At 42.1% G+C, this 14,929-nt stretch overlaps 3 protein-coding genes across 3 annotated transcripts in view; 1 reads left to right on the top strand and 2 right to left on the bottom strand.

Annotated features, from left to right (window-relative positions):
- Window positions 1–1,978: 1,978 nt before the first annotated feature.
- On the bottom strand, window positions 1,979–3,663 carry LOC109512823 (C5a anaphylatoxin chemotactic receptor 1-like). Its single transcript, XM_019864841.1, has 2 exons — window positions 3,569–3,663; window positions 1,979–3,237 (listed from the first exon to the last, which is right to left on the bottom strand). Exon 2 carries the CDS (start codon window positions 3,228–3,230, stop codon window positions 2,178–2,180), a length of 1,053 nt encoding a protein of 350 aa, XP_019720400.1. The 5' UTR covers window positions 3,231–3,237; window positions 3,569–3,663; the 3' UTR covers window positions 1,979–2,177.
- A 339-nt stretch (window positions 3,664–4,002) lies between these two features.
- Window positions 4,003–5,064, bottom strand: LOC109512832 (C5a anaphylatoxin chemotactic receptor 1-like). Its single transcript, XM_019864852.1, has one exon. It carries the CDS (start codon window positions 5,062–5,064, stop codon window positions 4,003–4,005), a length of 1,062 nt encoding a protein of 353 aa, XP_019720411.1.
- Window positions 5,065–13,542: 8,478 nt separating this feature from the next.
- polr2i (RNA polymerase II subunit I) overlaps window positions 13,543–14,929 on the top strand; it is a 3,261-nt gene continuing 1,874 nt past the window's right edge. Inside the window, exons 1-4 of the mRNA XM_019864927.1 lie at window positions 13,543–13,727; window positions 13,882–13,936; window positions 14,162–14,235; window positions 14,683–14,757. Coding sequence (XP_019720486.1) covers window positions 13,666–13,727; window positions 13,882–13,936; window positions 14,162–14,235; window positions 14,683–14,757 — 266 coding nt within the window. The 5' untranslated portion in view covers window positions 13,543–13,665. The remainder of the gene's footprint in view (window positions 13,728–13,881; window positions 13,937–14,161; window positions 14,236–14,682; window positions 14,758–14,929) is intronic.

Below are 14,929 nucleotides of genomic sequence, written 5' to 3'. Positions count from 1 at the left end.
ATGTTTACAAGTGTGACATTTTTGATTAGCAAATACTTCTGATTGAATTTACAAGTACGTTTGAACAGATTTGCAAATACTTGGGGGCTAAATGGGCTTCCCGGTGGTCCAGTGGTTAGCGTGTTGACCTCACAGTGCAGAAGTACCGGGTTCAATTCCAGCTCTGGCCTCCCTTGTGGAGTTTGCATGTTCTCCCCGGGCCTGTGTGTGTTTTCTCTGGGTATTTCGGTTTCCTCCTACATTCCAAACACATGCATGACAGGTGTGAGTGTGAGCGCGGATGGTTGTTCGTCTGTGTGTGCCCTGCTATTGGCTGACAACCAGTTCAGGGTGTCCCCCGCCTACTGCCCGAAGAAGGCTCCAGCACCCACCGCGACCCTTGTGAGTATAAGTGGATTGAAAATGGATGGATGGATCGGGGCTAAATGCTAAAATCTAGCATGTTTTTCCACAATGCAATGGTGTTTTGACTTGTGCGTGCACAGTTGAAAAAAAGCTCGTGCGCTATGTAGGTTTAAGTTGTAATATTACCATTCATCACTAGATGGCAAGTCATGCTTAGTTGCGCTTACACCAGGTCTTATACTGCCTTATACTACAAAGTGAATAGGGCTAATAATTTGGGAATTTGGAATGACATGCAAGACAATGAATAATTCATTTTTGAGTACAGTAACAGTATGGGCTATTTTTGAAACTTTGCTATTGAAGGATGGATCTGTGATACATACATTGAGCATGAAACACATTAAGATACTAAACAGAAATATGCAGGAAGTTTGTCCAACTTTAAAATGGAATTTCTGTGTGGTTCCATGTGGCCTACCAGTAGCACAAAAAAATGTACACCCCCTCGATCACTGAAGTTGAATATGAGATAGAACATAAAATTGTTATAATAATTGCCCCTCTGGAACTTTTTTCCGATGTTCATATAATCGATATCCATCAATATTGACATGAGTAGTACTTTTTGAAGAAAATGAATATAGTTATAGCTCATGCTAGGATAGGCAAATTTATTTGTGCATTATGCTCAGCTGTTTTTGAAGATGTGAACCGCCCAAATTTTACATATTACAAAGAATAAGTAACATCTTCATGATTGATCTTGTGTGATTTCTATTTCTAATGTTCTATACGGCAATACTAATGTGAATACGATTCAGTCAACCCTTCTTGCGGTTTTGAGTTCACACAGCCTAACGGAATAGGATATGATGCAAGTATTGGCTGTTTGCAAATCTGTTGCAATCCTGATAGCATGTCACACACTCGGAAAAAAGCACACCCAAATAGCAATCTTAGTGTTTAGTTCGGTTTCAAAAAGATTGACAAAAGCTGGTCTGCAGGATTGCTTTTCTAAAGGGTTGAGACCAGCGGTTCTTAACCTGGGTTCAATCGAACCCGAGGGGTTCGGTGAATCGGTCTCAGGGGTTGACGGAGCCTCTGCCATGGAGGTTAAAACACACCCGACTTAACAGTTCAATTAGTAATGACACGCTACTTGGCCATCGCTGGTTGCAGATGATCACATGACATTGCTTGACCTATCAGTGCTTCGGGAAATTTAGTTCGCTCAGTAGTCACCGTGTGACTATCGTGATAGTACGTTATGCATTTTTAAAGACCTTATGCCATGTAATTTTATTTACTTTTTCCCGTTTTTAATAAATGTGTTTTTTTAATGTCTTGAATTTATAAAAAAATCATATTTTTATTTTTCACTAATAAAGGGTTCGGCGACCTTTTTGAGCTCAATTAATATTCATTGTAACCCGAGAAAATATCTTTGAGTCATTTAATTTATTTTGCAGTATTTCATTTTGACTTTTAGAGGCAAGATTTAATATTTAATTGTCTGTGACAGAAAATGACAAATACAGCATATCATGAGTTGGCACAAGTTTGACATGAACATGAAGTGATTTAATGAAGAACTCAACATTTTTTTTTACATTAAACATTGTTTCTTTTGTTTTTTTTTTAAATCATGCAGTATTTAACGAGATGAATTTAATGGTTCTATTTGGTACGACCACTCCTTTGTGAGGCGCGTGGCAGCCATGACCAAACATGTTTCCTTCTCCAAGAATGAGTCATAGTTATAGGAAGGAAGAAAGTCCCAGCCCTTTCATCCATTGCGATAGTTGATCATGGTCCATGTCTGCTCCCCCTCATACCTTCGTCATCTGCTTCTCTGACGAAGTTGTGGTAGCATGAGTAGTGATGCTGGTTCTGGGTGTGTGGTCCTCACTGAGTAGGTGCAAGATGTTGCACAGGGAGCGGTTCATGGTGTCTTTGAAGCTTCGTCCGAGACACACATAAAGCAACGGGTTGAGGCAGCTGTTGAAGTAAGCCAGGCATAAGGTCAAAACATGGGCCAGGTACACGGATGGGTGGTGAGGGGAATGCCGAGGGGTCACCAACAACACGAAGTCGACAATGTGCAGGGGCAGCCAGCACAGGAAGAAGCTGAGCACCACGGCAACGATGACTCTCAGCGTCCGCTTGGAGCGACTCCTGCTGGCTGCCGCTTTACTGTCGGCTCTTCTGTAGACCATCAAGTGGCAGACGACGATGACCAGGAAGGGCAGGAGGAATCCCAACAGGAAGCGGAATGTTGTGACGAGCCAGGCGCTTTGCCGATTGTAAATCGTCAAACATTCGCGCTTGTGCTCGCCCGCCGTGATCTCCTGAGCGTACACAAACTGAGGGATGCTTCCTATTAGGGCCAGACACCACACCACAACACAACCCAGGACAGCATACTTGGTTCCCCTGTTGTTGTGGCACCACACAGGCCTGGCCACCAACAAACAACGATCTAGACTTATGATGACGAGCTGCAAGACGCTGCAATACATCACCAGGTAGAAGAGGCCTTTGACCAACGTGCACGCCAACGGGCCAAAGTGCCAGTGGTCATCGTGGGCAAGAGGCACCATGAGAAGAGGCAACGAGAGGCAACACAGGAGGTCTGCCAGCGCTAGGTTGAGAAACCAGATGGATGTGACCGACGCGGGCATTTTGAAACCGGTCACCCACACCACAATGGCATTCCCAGGAACGCCAAACAAAACCACAAGGGCATAGAAGGTCAGCGCCACGATCTGAATGGGCTGAATCTTAGGCCTCATGATGTCGGGAAAGTCGGGAAACGTGAAGTTGCCATCCGGAATGCTGAAGTTGAAGTCAAAGATGTCATTGAAGTCATAGAGGTTGTCCATGATTAAGCTGCAAATTCAAAGCAAAATGTTAGCGATGTGGCTTCACGGCATGGACGCTGCCCCCAACATTTTCTCTGCCCCACAACTTTCGGAGACTTTTACTCGCGGTAATTTCTACAAACCCTGCCAAGTAAAACAGGGAAGCGTCTAACGGGAGCGGGGGTTACGTTCTCCACTCTCTGCCTTCTGTCAATAAACTGTCACCTCTAAATCCAAATGATCAACATTTAGTAATCAATCAAAATACTGAAGTGAAAAGTTCACAAACAGAAATTCAATTTAAAATTTGAACTGAAAGTTTTCACAAATAACGTGCATCTTCAAAAGATTTGACTTACGATGTCACAGCTGTTGATGTTGCACTCGTGACTTAGCTGGGAGGAAGTTATGTGCTTTTCTCGTTTTGCAATGTTTTATACCCCCAACTCACACACACACACACACACACACACACACACACGCACACGCACACACACGCACACGCACACACACACACGCACACACGCACGCCGGCACACACACACACGCACGCATGTGCGAATATAATCGCACTAATGCAGACTCATACTTGCACACAGACATATCTGGCATGCATTTTTTTTTAAACATGAAAACTTTTTTTCTTCAGGAATTCTTCAGCAGCACAACAGCTGTCATTTCTTATGAACACAAATGTACAATAAATATAGGTGAAGAACGTGGCATCTATTACAATATACTTCCTACCCAAAGAAAAATCCAGAATAACCCTTCAGTGTGGTTAATTCATCAATTAGGATGGTTGCTCATGACCCATGTCAAATTGTGTACAACCTCGCACCTTAGCCACCTGCTTTTCTGAGGTGCTTTTAGGCTTGGTCCTCACGAAGTGCAAGATGTTGCACGGGGAGCGGTTCATGGTGTCTTTGAAGCTTCGTCCAAGACACACATAAAACAGCGGGTTGAGGCAGCAGTTGAAATACGACAGGCATAGGGTCAAAACATGGGCCACGTACAAGGATGGGTGGTAAGGGGAATGCCGAGGGGTCACCAACACTAAGATTTCGACAATGTGCAAGGGCAGCCAGCACAGGAAGAAGCTAAGCACCACGGCAATGATGACCCTCAGCATCCGTTTGGAGCGACTCCTGCCGGTTTCCACTTGACTGCCGGCTCGTCTGTAGACCATCAAGTGGCAGATGACGATGACCAGGAACGGCAGGACGAATTCGAACAGGAAGCGGATTGTTCTGATGAGCCGGGCGCTGTGAATACTGTGAAGTGTCAAACACACATGCTTGTGCTCGCCCACCATAAGCTCCTGAGCGTACACAAACTGAGGGATGCTTCCTGTCAGGGCCAGACACCACACCGCAACACAACCCAGGACAGCATACTTGGGTCCCCTGTTGTTGTGGCACCACACGGGATTGGCCACCACCAAACAACGATCCAGACTTATGAAGACGAGCTGCAAGACGCTGCAGTACTTGACCAGGTAGAAGAACCCTTTGACCAACGTGCACGCCATTGGGCCAAAGTGCCATTGGTCATCGTTGGTGAAAAGCATCATGAGAAGAGGCAGTGAGAGGCAACACAGAAGGTCAGCCAGCGCGAGGTTGAGGACAAAGATGGTTGGGACTGATGGCGGCATTTTGAAACCGGTCGCCCAAATTACGAAGGCATTCACAGGAATGCCAAACAAAATCACAAGGGCATAGAAGGTCAGAGCCGCGATCTGGATGGGCTGAATCGCGGGTCTCATGATGTTGGGAAGGTCGGGAAAAGTGAAGTTGTAATCTGGACAGCTGTAGTTGAATACATCCATGTCATTCAAATCATAGAGGTCGCCCATGATTATGCTGTAAATTCAAAAGAAAATGTTAGCAATGTACTTTCATGGCATGGATGCTCTCCCCACCCTTTTCTATGCCCCACAACTTTAGGAGACCACCATGTTTCTCATACAATATTTAACAATTTCCCAAAATTCAAATAACTACACATTTGAAGTGACATTTTAATAAGCACCCTGCAAGTGTAAAAAGAAGTGACATTGAGATATAAAATCAATGAGATACTCAATACTTCAAATGCATATTATTCTTCTCTTCTCAATTTCTTCCCTCGTCATCCCTCTGTTGAGTTTATGTAATATGTGTTGCAAAAAAATGTCTATTTTCGTCGATCTGACGTCTCAGATGCATTGCGCCAATGTGCTGACGTTTTGTGTAACTTTCAACTCAACTCGACTTAACTTTTAAGGCATATTAGTTCCCAACATTTGGCTCAAATTCCCCGATTGTACATCTTCGAGGGTATCTGAAGGTACAACTCTCATTGAAAAAAATAGCTGTTGAGTCTATTTGGGAGGAAGATCCTCATTCTACACTTGTTCTAAAGTAATTAGAAACGTTAGAAACGTTCAATTACATCGGTTCTGTTTAAAGATTCGAATGAAACTTTTAACACATTTTTAAAAAAATGTCAAAATGTTTTACTCACGGTGTCAAGACTGCTTTTGGCTCGGTGGATGTTATTCGCTTTTCTCTTTTTGCAATGTTTTATACCGCAGGACTCACACACCCGCAGGAAGACACACACCCACCCACACACACAGATGTTTTTATGAGACCTTGTGAAAAACAATGATGCACTGTGACATGCAGTGAGATTCATGGCTGGTCAGGAATTAATATCACAGTTACGTTGACAAATTTACGAGTGAAACAGAGTGTAAAATTGACCATTAAGTTAGCAGCCTGACATTAAAAATATAACACAACAATAATAATAACAATATGTAATAAAAAATAATGTCAGCATTCCCCCTCCATGAGCCCTCACTTTACCGTGGTGGAGGGGTTTCAAATTTTTTACATTTTTGTGAAGATAGATCGTGTGTCATGAACATTCACAGATTGCGGCAGTGGGGCAAAATGCTTTACGGGCAGCTTTTATTTTGATAATTTATACAAATGTACATTAAATCCACAGGTCAGCCTCGACACAAAACCGACTGATATATTTCCATGACAATATATGACGACAGCTCTCAGTTTTATCCGAATTGTTCTACAAACCAGAGCTTCCTTTTTTGGCAATGATGAGTTCTTAAAAAGTCAATATAAACAATGACGACTACTGTAGTCACCGTTGCTTTGGAAAGCATTGATGACAGAGTTCATGACGCTAAAGGATCTTTGGGGAACAGAGAAAAACGGACAAAATAATATGCAAAGTCAGCACCTCCTCTGAGAGCACGGTGACTCATGGACCTTCCAAAATCTGAAACATAACACAAAGGTTCTAAAAGTTGGGGTGGGGGGGGACAACACTCACACACAGAAACGGTAATGTTCAGTGAATGTTTGCATTTTGCAGTGTGTGGTTTTGTGATTATCTTCATCAGCGTGTTGCCAAGTCAGCAAACATGCCCATTTATGGTTTCTCTGTGAGCTTCACTGGCTTTTTATCAGCACTTGAAAATATTTTCCTCTGAGCACTGCCGTTGAGTCTTTCAGCTCACACGCATAATCTTTCCGTGTCAGTGTCAACTTATTGTTTCGTCATCGGGTCTTCAGAGGGTTCGGTTGAGGGTCGAAACACAGTTAGGTGGAAGTGTGGGGGTGTCATCTTGAAATGCATCTGATTGTAGGTCTGAAAAGACAAAATTGAAAAGTGAATGTGAAAACTGCATAATTGATAAAAAGCTTTTTTTTTTTTCTTTAGGTGGACCACTTTGAGAAGCACTCGCACATACAGGAACAGGACCAGCGGAAGCAATTGGGCAAGACCTTCCACAAACAGCGGCTGAAGAAAAAAATATCTCCGGTGGGGTTTTTTTTCTACAAATACCCATTCGAAGGAAGTTGGGATGTTGCGTAACACATAAGGAAAAAAACGAGTCTACTGATTGGCAAATTCTTTTCAACCTACATTCAAATGAATCCACTATAATCTTCAACCTCAGCACTTGGGTGTGTCCTACGCCCCACTGCAGCACACATTAGTCGCAATAGTTTATCTAGACACCGAAGCAGTCGTGTTATTACGTGTGGAGATAACAAAGCCATTGTGGAGCGACAAGGCATCGTGACAGCAGGAAGTTGCACGGTTGATGCTGTCTGAGCTCCGCAGCAGTGTGAAGGAAATGAAAGGGATAGTCATGGATTTTTTTGAGGGACTAACAGCTCCCACGCCCAACTACCCCAACTCTATCCCCGCCTCCATTTTTCATCCGAGTGCTTATGGAAACAGTCCAAAGCTTTGAGTTCCTCAGAGTCTGTTTTTCTCGGGATTTTACGTGGGCTGCTGCCAAAAGCATAAAGAAGCCACACCAATGCCTTTATTTCCTCTGGAGATTGAGGCATTTCGGTCTCAGCTATCCGATCCTTCCTTCCATTTTTCCACTGTGTTTATGGTGGAGAGCACACAGACCATCCTCCATTACATTTGGCGCAGATAGTACTCTGCTACTGACAGAAATTCTGCCACAGATGCAAAAGGGCTTATAAATAGGAGACTCCGTTCCAATGAAAAATTTGAAATGGCACAATGAGAGAAAATATTCTGTAAAGTGAAATAATCTAACCTTTCTGAAGTTACTTACAATTAAAACATAGCCCATGCGGGTTCTGAAAATATACCGACTGAAGAATGAATTGTCCATAAGAAGGTGTGTGCAAATGGCAAATGGGCTTTTGGATTGGCTGACAACCGGTTCAGGGTGTACCCCGGCTCGAATCCCAAATTCAGCTCGTTTAGGCTCCAACTCATCTGTGACCCTAATAAAGACGAGCTTTACAGAAAAGAAACATGGCTCCCTAAAAACTAACCCTAACGCAAACCTCAACATGTCTCACCAATGAGTGTCAATCCTGGCTGCTGGCTCAGAATAACTGATGCTGTCGCCTCCTCATCCTCTTCTTCCTCCTCTCCCCAATCAGCAATGTTGGCTGGAGGGATACACTGCTCCAAGAAGAGGTCCTCCTCATCCTCATCCGTGTCCACGTTTTCCGGGGGCCAGCGCAGTTCGCCGCTCTCCACCTCGCTCACTTCAGTGGGCTCCACAACAATGGAAGGTAGACGCTCCCTCTGGTGGTTCTGAGCCAAGCTGTTCAAAGACGTCTCCGGGCCAAGCACTACCTCGACGGGGTCAGGGAATATCTGGGGGAAGAGGAAGGTGAGCAAATGTAAGCAGAAAGGTAACAATTGAGTAGTTGTTGTGTTGCTGAGCGTAAATTGAAATTTGTATTGTCTTAAAAAGGCCAAAAATAGCCCTGCCATATTAGTTAGTAAAGCAAATGCTTCCATTCCATCTCCAAAGGGTGTTGAGCTCAATGAATTTCTATAATTTAGTGGTCATGCAAATAGTATTTCTCTGTTTTAAGGTTTACTGTTAATCTGATCTGGACTTGACTTGGACTCCGACCTTTCTGACTCGAAATTGACTTGTACTCGATAAAAGTGGACTTTGACTGCAGCCCTGCATCCCTTCATTTAAGGCCTTTATGCCGCAAGTATGTAATAGACTTCCTAGTTACTGTCAAATATTTTGCTAATATATTAACTCAAGCCACTGTCACTCTTTACTTCATAAGAAATTACGATGTGACTTTGGATGGTTTTGATGCCCCCCGCCCCCAACCACTCCTCCCACCCCAAAAAAGATGGTTCAACCAAATGATGTGCTCGTGCATACAACTGAGAAAGTTGGTAGCACAAGTGCCACCAGCTGAAAAGTTCTTGTTGAATCCTGACACTTATGGGCAATTTCGAGCCTGAATACCTGAATAAATCTCACACAAGAACAAGAAGAGGAAGCAATTTCCACACAGAAATCTGAACCAAGACTCAGACGCCAAACCACAGCCTCCACCAAGGTAAACGAGGCATTTTGGACAGATGCATTTCACATGACCGAAATAAAGATCATAACGTACCTGGAAGGGCAATCTGTGTTCCTTCCGTTCCAGATTTTCAGAGTGTAAATCCTGACCACTTAGCTTCTCCATCCCTCTGAAAGACACAACAAAAGCACCACAGTACAGAAAGTAGACTTCTGTACACCATAAAAAAAGAAAACAAACGTTTACTATATGCCAAAACCTTCAGAGAGCAGTATCTTGCCTTAAAATAAAGTTGAGCTCCTGGCGATCATACCATCACCAACATAAAAACCAACAAAAAGGCTCACTGGGGTTGTTTCTTACAACTTTATGAGGTTTTACACAAAACCACAAGCAGTTTCTTGAAGTCATGTGATTATGAATTAACCTTCATAATTAGGGAGGAATGTCATCCTTGGGTCCCTGAGAGTCCTTCACTGCACTGGAAAGAAAATGCGCTCTCTAACTCAAAACCGTGTGGTGCAAGTTACATTCTTCGCTTAATGAAATTTGCAAACGTTTTGGAAAAGCTCGTGCCACTGATGCTATTGCCATGAACACACACTGTTAGGCTCTGACATTTCTTCACACGGTTCCTGAAAGGCATTTAGAGTATTTAGATACAGAAAATTAACGTAAACAGCACACTTTCTTGTGTTACAAGCTCAACGTCAGCTTTCTCAGGCTCAATGATCTCAGGTTTACGGTCACTCCTACATTTCTAAATCTGCCAGACTAAGTGAATTATGTGGCTGCGCTTGCTTGTGTGTCATCACATGGCGTCTCCTGTGATACTCGGGCGCACACACACACACACACACACACACACACACACACACACACACACACACACACACACACACACACACGCACACACACACACACACACACACACACAGATTAGTGCAAAGTCAAACAGAGCTTTGCACAAAAATGGATTATGTCTGCTGCTGCTCATAATTCATGTTGTGACAGCGAGCCATGCCGAACACATGGACTCAACGCCCTCCTTCCGAAAGAGACAGTGGGAGCCTCGCTTCTGAGTTTCATTTGCCACGAACTATTTGCTGCACTCTCCAAACGTGATAGTTGATGTGAGACATGCCAAGGTCCCCTGTTATCTTTAGTCCGCAAAGATTCCTGATGTGGAGCCCGCAGTGTGTTCAATGGACACTTAAAAACAAATTCCTTCGCACCGGCTCCATATGACTTCAATCTCTTTGAGGTGTCCAAAAAAGATGAGAGGGGTATCAAGAAAGACTAAGGATCTGTCTGAATCCTTGTTTTATATCCCTCACTATTTGCTTTTTCTTTTTTATCGCTGTCTCTCTGGCTCCATCCCCGCTTTAGTCTCACTTTATTGACTGTCAGATTCATGGGTAACACGCAATCTGGTAAAATCGTGCTGACTGCTTAATGACATCTTAGCTGAAAGACAAATCTCATCTCAGTGTTACTTTATATAGAATCTGCTTTGGGCCCTTTGGAGAGTTTAGTAACAGCAACACTTAGATATCATGTTTAGATAGGATGTTTTGCACTAATATAATTGATAAAATTCCATGCAGGACTGAAGTTAGTTAGTTAGTTAGTTAGTTAGTTAGTTAGTTAGTTAGTTAGTTAGTTAGTTAGTTAGTTAGTTAGTTAGTTAGTTAGTTAGTTAGTTAGTTAGTTAGTTAGTTAGTTAGTTAGTTAGTTAGTTAGTTAGTTAGTTAGTTAGTTTCCTTCGTATACTGTGTCCTTAACTGCACAATGTAAATGATCAAATGTGTAACATATTACACGGTATATGTGAAATGTAACATGTATGCACATGAACTAATGTTAGCGCAAATCTGATTATTTCTGGCTAAATATCCTTTTAGATGATTTTGAGATCTCTTATTTTTTACATGAATTCTTTGGCATACGACATCAAAAATGTAATCTGACCTTCCCCATTTAACTATGGTGGACTTGAATTGCTCATCTGTGAATTGCTGAATTTCAAAATCTGGAAATAGCGCGTGAAAGAAAAGTGATGCAGCAAGAGCATACTAATATAAGAGCCACTTGCAGACAACAACATGACAAACAGCTCTATCTGGTGGCCAGGTGCTGCATGACTTGCAAACAAAATGACACTGGCTTTGACAATGGGAATTATAAGCATGGGTTTGTTTTGTTTGTTTGTTTGTTTGTTTTTTTGTGAAGACCCCCTCTTCATGGGGAGTATGAAGTCATGAATGTGCCTCTGTAAACGCTTGTAGGGTGTTTTTATGGTTTGTTTTTGAGGAAGAAAAAGGACAAATATGGTCTAAAAATGTCCCATAAACTTCCTCTTTGACCTCTTCTTTGTCAAACTAAGGTCATAGCAAATGTGAATGTGTATGCTCCGTTTGTTTTCAGGCAAGAATTACTTATATTGCAAATGAAGAAACACTGCTTGGCCAAAAACCAGGACGCTCATCTGTTCTCATTCTCACTGGATCAGCTTTGCAGGGAGCGTGGCCATTTTTGACCCATTTGTGGAATATATACAAAACGATTTCTGAGATTTTGACGATGACAACTGTGTCATACTAAGCCGTTTGTGTGCCACCTGGGATGGAAACTTACAGGAGCTATTATGAAGAAGCTTAGCATCCATGTAATCCTCTCCATATACACTCTCTCTGAACACCTGTGCATTTCCACTCACTCCACACCCTGGGTTTGCCGTCTCAAATAAATCATGCTAAGACTAAAAGGCTGCAAGATGCAGCTTTATGTTTTCAAGCAATCACTTTCATGAGTAGGGCATTGGTTTTATTCACAACTACACAATCGACGGAAACTACACACATATAAATGAATGAATACATTTCCAATCGGCCATAATTACAAAAATGTAAGTATATACAGTATTGTTGTGATAGTAAAAATGGCAACCCAGGAGTGCTTCAATGACTATTGTAAACATCTATATTTTTAGGTGGAACGTAAGAGTTTTGCTATCAAGGATGACCTTTCCAATTCAGGTTCAAAATCAGGTCAAGGATGAGAATTATGCCTCTAATGAAAAAGGACCCCCCTCCCCCTCTTCTTACCCTTTGTTTGCTGTCAGGTCTTCTTCGTCCCCATCTTGACACAGATTGACTGTGGTGAAGACAGTGGGCACGGTTTGCATAATGGGTGCTTCGGGAGGAGGTAAATAGCTCCCGCAGCTTTCCCCCTGTGCGGAGCTCTCTGCGAGGCTGTTGATGTCCAGGACAAGGCCTGGATGGGGTTGTCCCACACTTTCAAAGATGCTCAGCAGATGAGGATGGCGGAAGACCCTGCTCCAGGTTGGACAGCACCTGCCTCACTTGTGCAGCCTCAAATCCAACTTTGCCAACATGTGCTCCCTTCAAACTTCCCTCCTTGTGTCATTGTCCTCCCTCTCCTAGCCCAACCTACAAGTAGGCTTTGGATTAGCGTCTCTTTCGATTACACTGGCTTGATGGGTGACGTCAGCCAGGCTTGTCAGTCCCCTCTGATGAGTTGGCACAGCGCATCGGTGGTGCATGTGCAAGGGCACGCATGCAGAGGGCGAGCACTGTCGACAAAGAGCAGCCTGACTCCAGAGTTGCATTACTGCTTGCATGTAGCTCCAAGTTTTTGCAACTTTTTGTGTGTTTAAGTCCTGCCATTTTGTTTGTTGAAGAGATTCCTTTGTCTCATTCGAGCAATCTGAACTCTTTGTGTGCTGCTGCGCCATCAGTGAATTTAGACTTGGATGATTCATGGAATTAGCTCAGGGATCAAGGGCTCAGGCTTGGGGAGGGGAGACAGAGGGATATATATATAAATAACGGGCAGCAGCGACTGCTTAACAGTGTTTCTATGGATACCAACATAATCCTTTCTGTGGGCTGCATATGGAATAACAAAGAAGTCAAAAAACAAAGTAGTCAAAAAAAACAGCACAAAATTGCATCTTTTTTGAAAGGAAATGCATAATCCCAACCATGTTTATCTTACGTTTTTGACCAATTTAAAAACATTGAACAGTGTTCTTGGCCATAACAGCTAGAAACATTTTTTCTATATTGTAAATAAAAATTGTAACCTTTAATTATGTGAAAGATTGATGGTGGGCTATTTCTTTTCCGTGTCACATTTTCATTATTAAACATATTTCATTACATGTTATTTGATTATTTATGTATCACATACAGTTGACATTAAAATGACATATTTATTTTAGTTTATATTGAAATGCTACTCATGAAAATGTTTACAAAACAGGCTACTGGGTACAAGTGCATTTCAATAACTTTGAATGTTGAACTTGATTTACTTCAGGAGTTCAATTTATAAAAAGAGAATTTTAGAAAGAAAGACACACTACACATGACGAAATATTTGATGACTTTAGTTTTTGTCCTCCAACCACTAAGAGGCGCTGTCTTAATTACAAACGCTTCAACACAATCACGCGCATGCACACTTCGGTGTTTTCTGAGTGTCGTTCATATTTGCGTCTCGAGACCGTAAAAACTGTTAAGCGTAACTGAAATAAACTTAGATTGTATTTTTTCCATCCTTCAACAGGAGTCATTCCAATGGACTTGGAAACAGGGACATACGAGCCGGGCTTTGTGGGGATCCGGTTTTGTCAAGAGTGGTAAGATTGTGATATATCGGTTTAGTTCAATAAAACTAGCTAGCTGTGTTGCAAAATGGGAAGGCAACGCTAAGGGATTTTAATATCTGCATCTTAAGTTTTACTCGATATTTGAATAGAGGGATGATCGTTTTATGTCTTCTTTATTTTTCAGTAACAACATGTTGTATCCAAAAGAAGATAAGGAGAATCGGATCTTACTCTACGCGGTAAGATTGTGAGAGTTTATGCTGCAGTCTACTAGCGTGTTGAATCAGTTCTTGTTGATATGCTCAATTTTAAAATCACGATAACTGTCAAAACCGGACTCCATAATAGAAGATGGGGATTCCTTCATAAAAGCACAAGGTTGCTCGTCATTTAAGATTCAATAATTGACAGAAATTAATTTGCCACCTTTCATTTCTGAATTTTGAAATCATCTTATCTCACAGTGCAGAAATTGTGACTACCAGCAAGAGGCGGACAACAGCTGCATTTATGTCAATAAGATTACTCATGAGGTTGAGTAAGTATGAACATTGATGTATTTTTGAACTGCACAATTATGTGTACAGAATTAAGTGAGTTTATATAACTTAAACCTGTCTGTTTTTGATTTGTGGCGTTCACGGAGAATGTTTGATGTTCCAGTCCAACCCAACTGTATTTGTTCAACGCATACAGTTTAGCGATGTGTTGTACTCAGCAATAAAGAACATCAACGAGAAAAGAGTTTCACATATACAGTATACTCAACTCAACTGTATTTATAGAGCACTGGAAATTATATAAAATGTATCCTGATATTTACTGGCAGTAGGCGCAGTGAGGCGGAAAAGGAGTAATTGTGTTCACATGGAGTTGTGTTTTATAACATATCATTTACCTAATCTGTTTATTTGTTTCAAGCTGCAAAAAATAAATATTGTAGTACCCTGTTCACCAACATTCTTTCTCTCCCCCTTTTCTGCAGTGAATTGACCCAAATCATTGCTGATGTATCTCAAGATCCAACGTTACCAAGAACAGAAGACCACCCCTGCCCCAAGTAAGTTTTACTGCTGTGACTGTGTATATCAATTTATACTGTACTGAAATGAATACATTTCATATGAAAACTAAGCTTCATCCATTACGCTTGATGATAATCAGACGTACACATGGTGAAATTTTGTGAACCCCCCCCCCCCCCCCCCCAAAAGTGGATTGTGAACCACATT

The sequence above is a fragment of the Hippocampus comes genome, unplaced genomic scaffold (genome assembly GCF_001891065.2).
Source record: "Hippocampus comes isolate QL1 unplaced genomic scaffold, H_comes_QL1_v1.1 scaffold276, whole genome shotgun sequence".
Lineage (NCBI taxonomy): Eukaryota > Metazoa > Chordata > Actinopteri > Syngnathiformes > Syngnathidae > Hippocampus > Hippocampus comes.
The sequence above is the reverse complement of the archived record's forward strand: the minus strand, read 5'-3'. Positions and strand labels throughout refer to the sequence as shown.

Excerpts from the sequence above, each read along its gene's own strand:
- LOC109512832 (XM_019864852.1), bottom strand. The coding sequence starts at position 5,064 with ATGGGCGACCTCTATGATTTGAATGACATGGATGTATTCAACTACAGC.
- LOC109512823 (XM_019864841.1), bottom strand. The coding sequence starts at position 3,230 with ATGGACAACCTCTATGACTTCAATGACATCTTTGACTTCAACTTCAGC.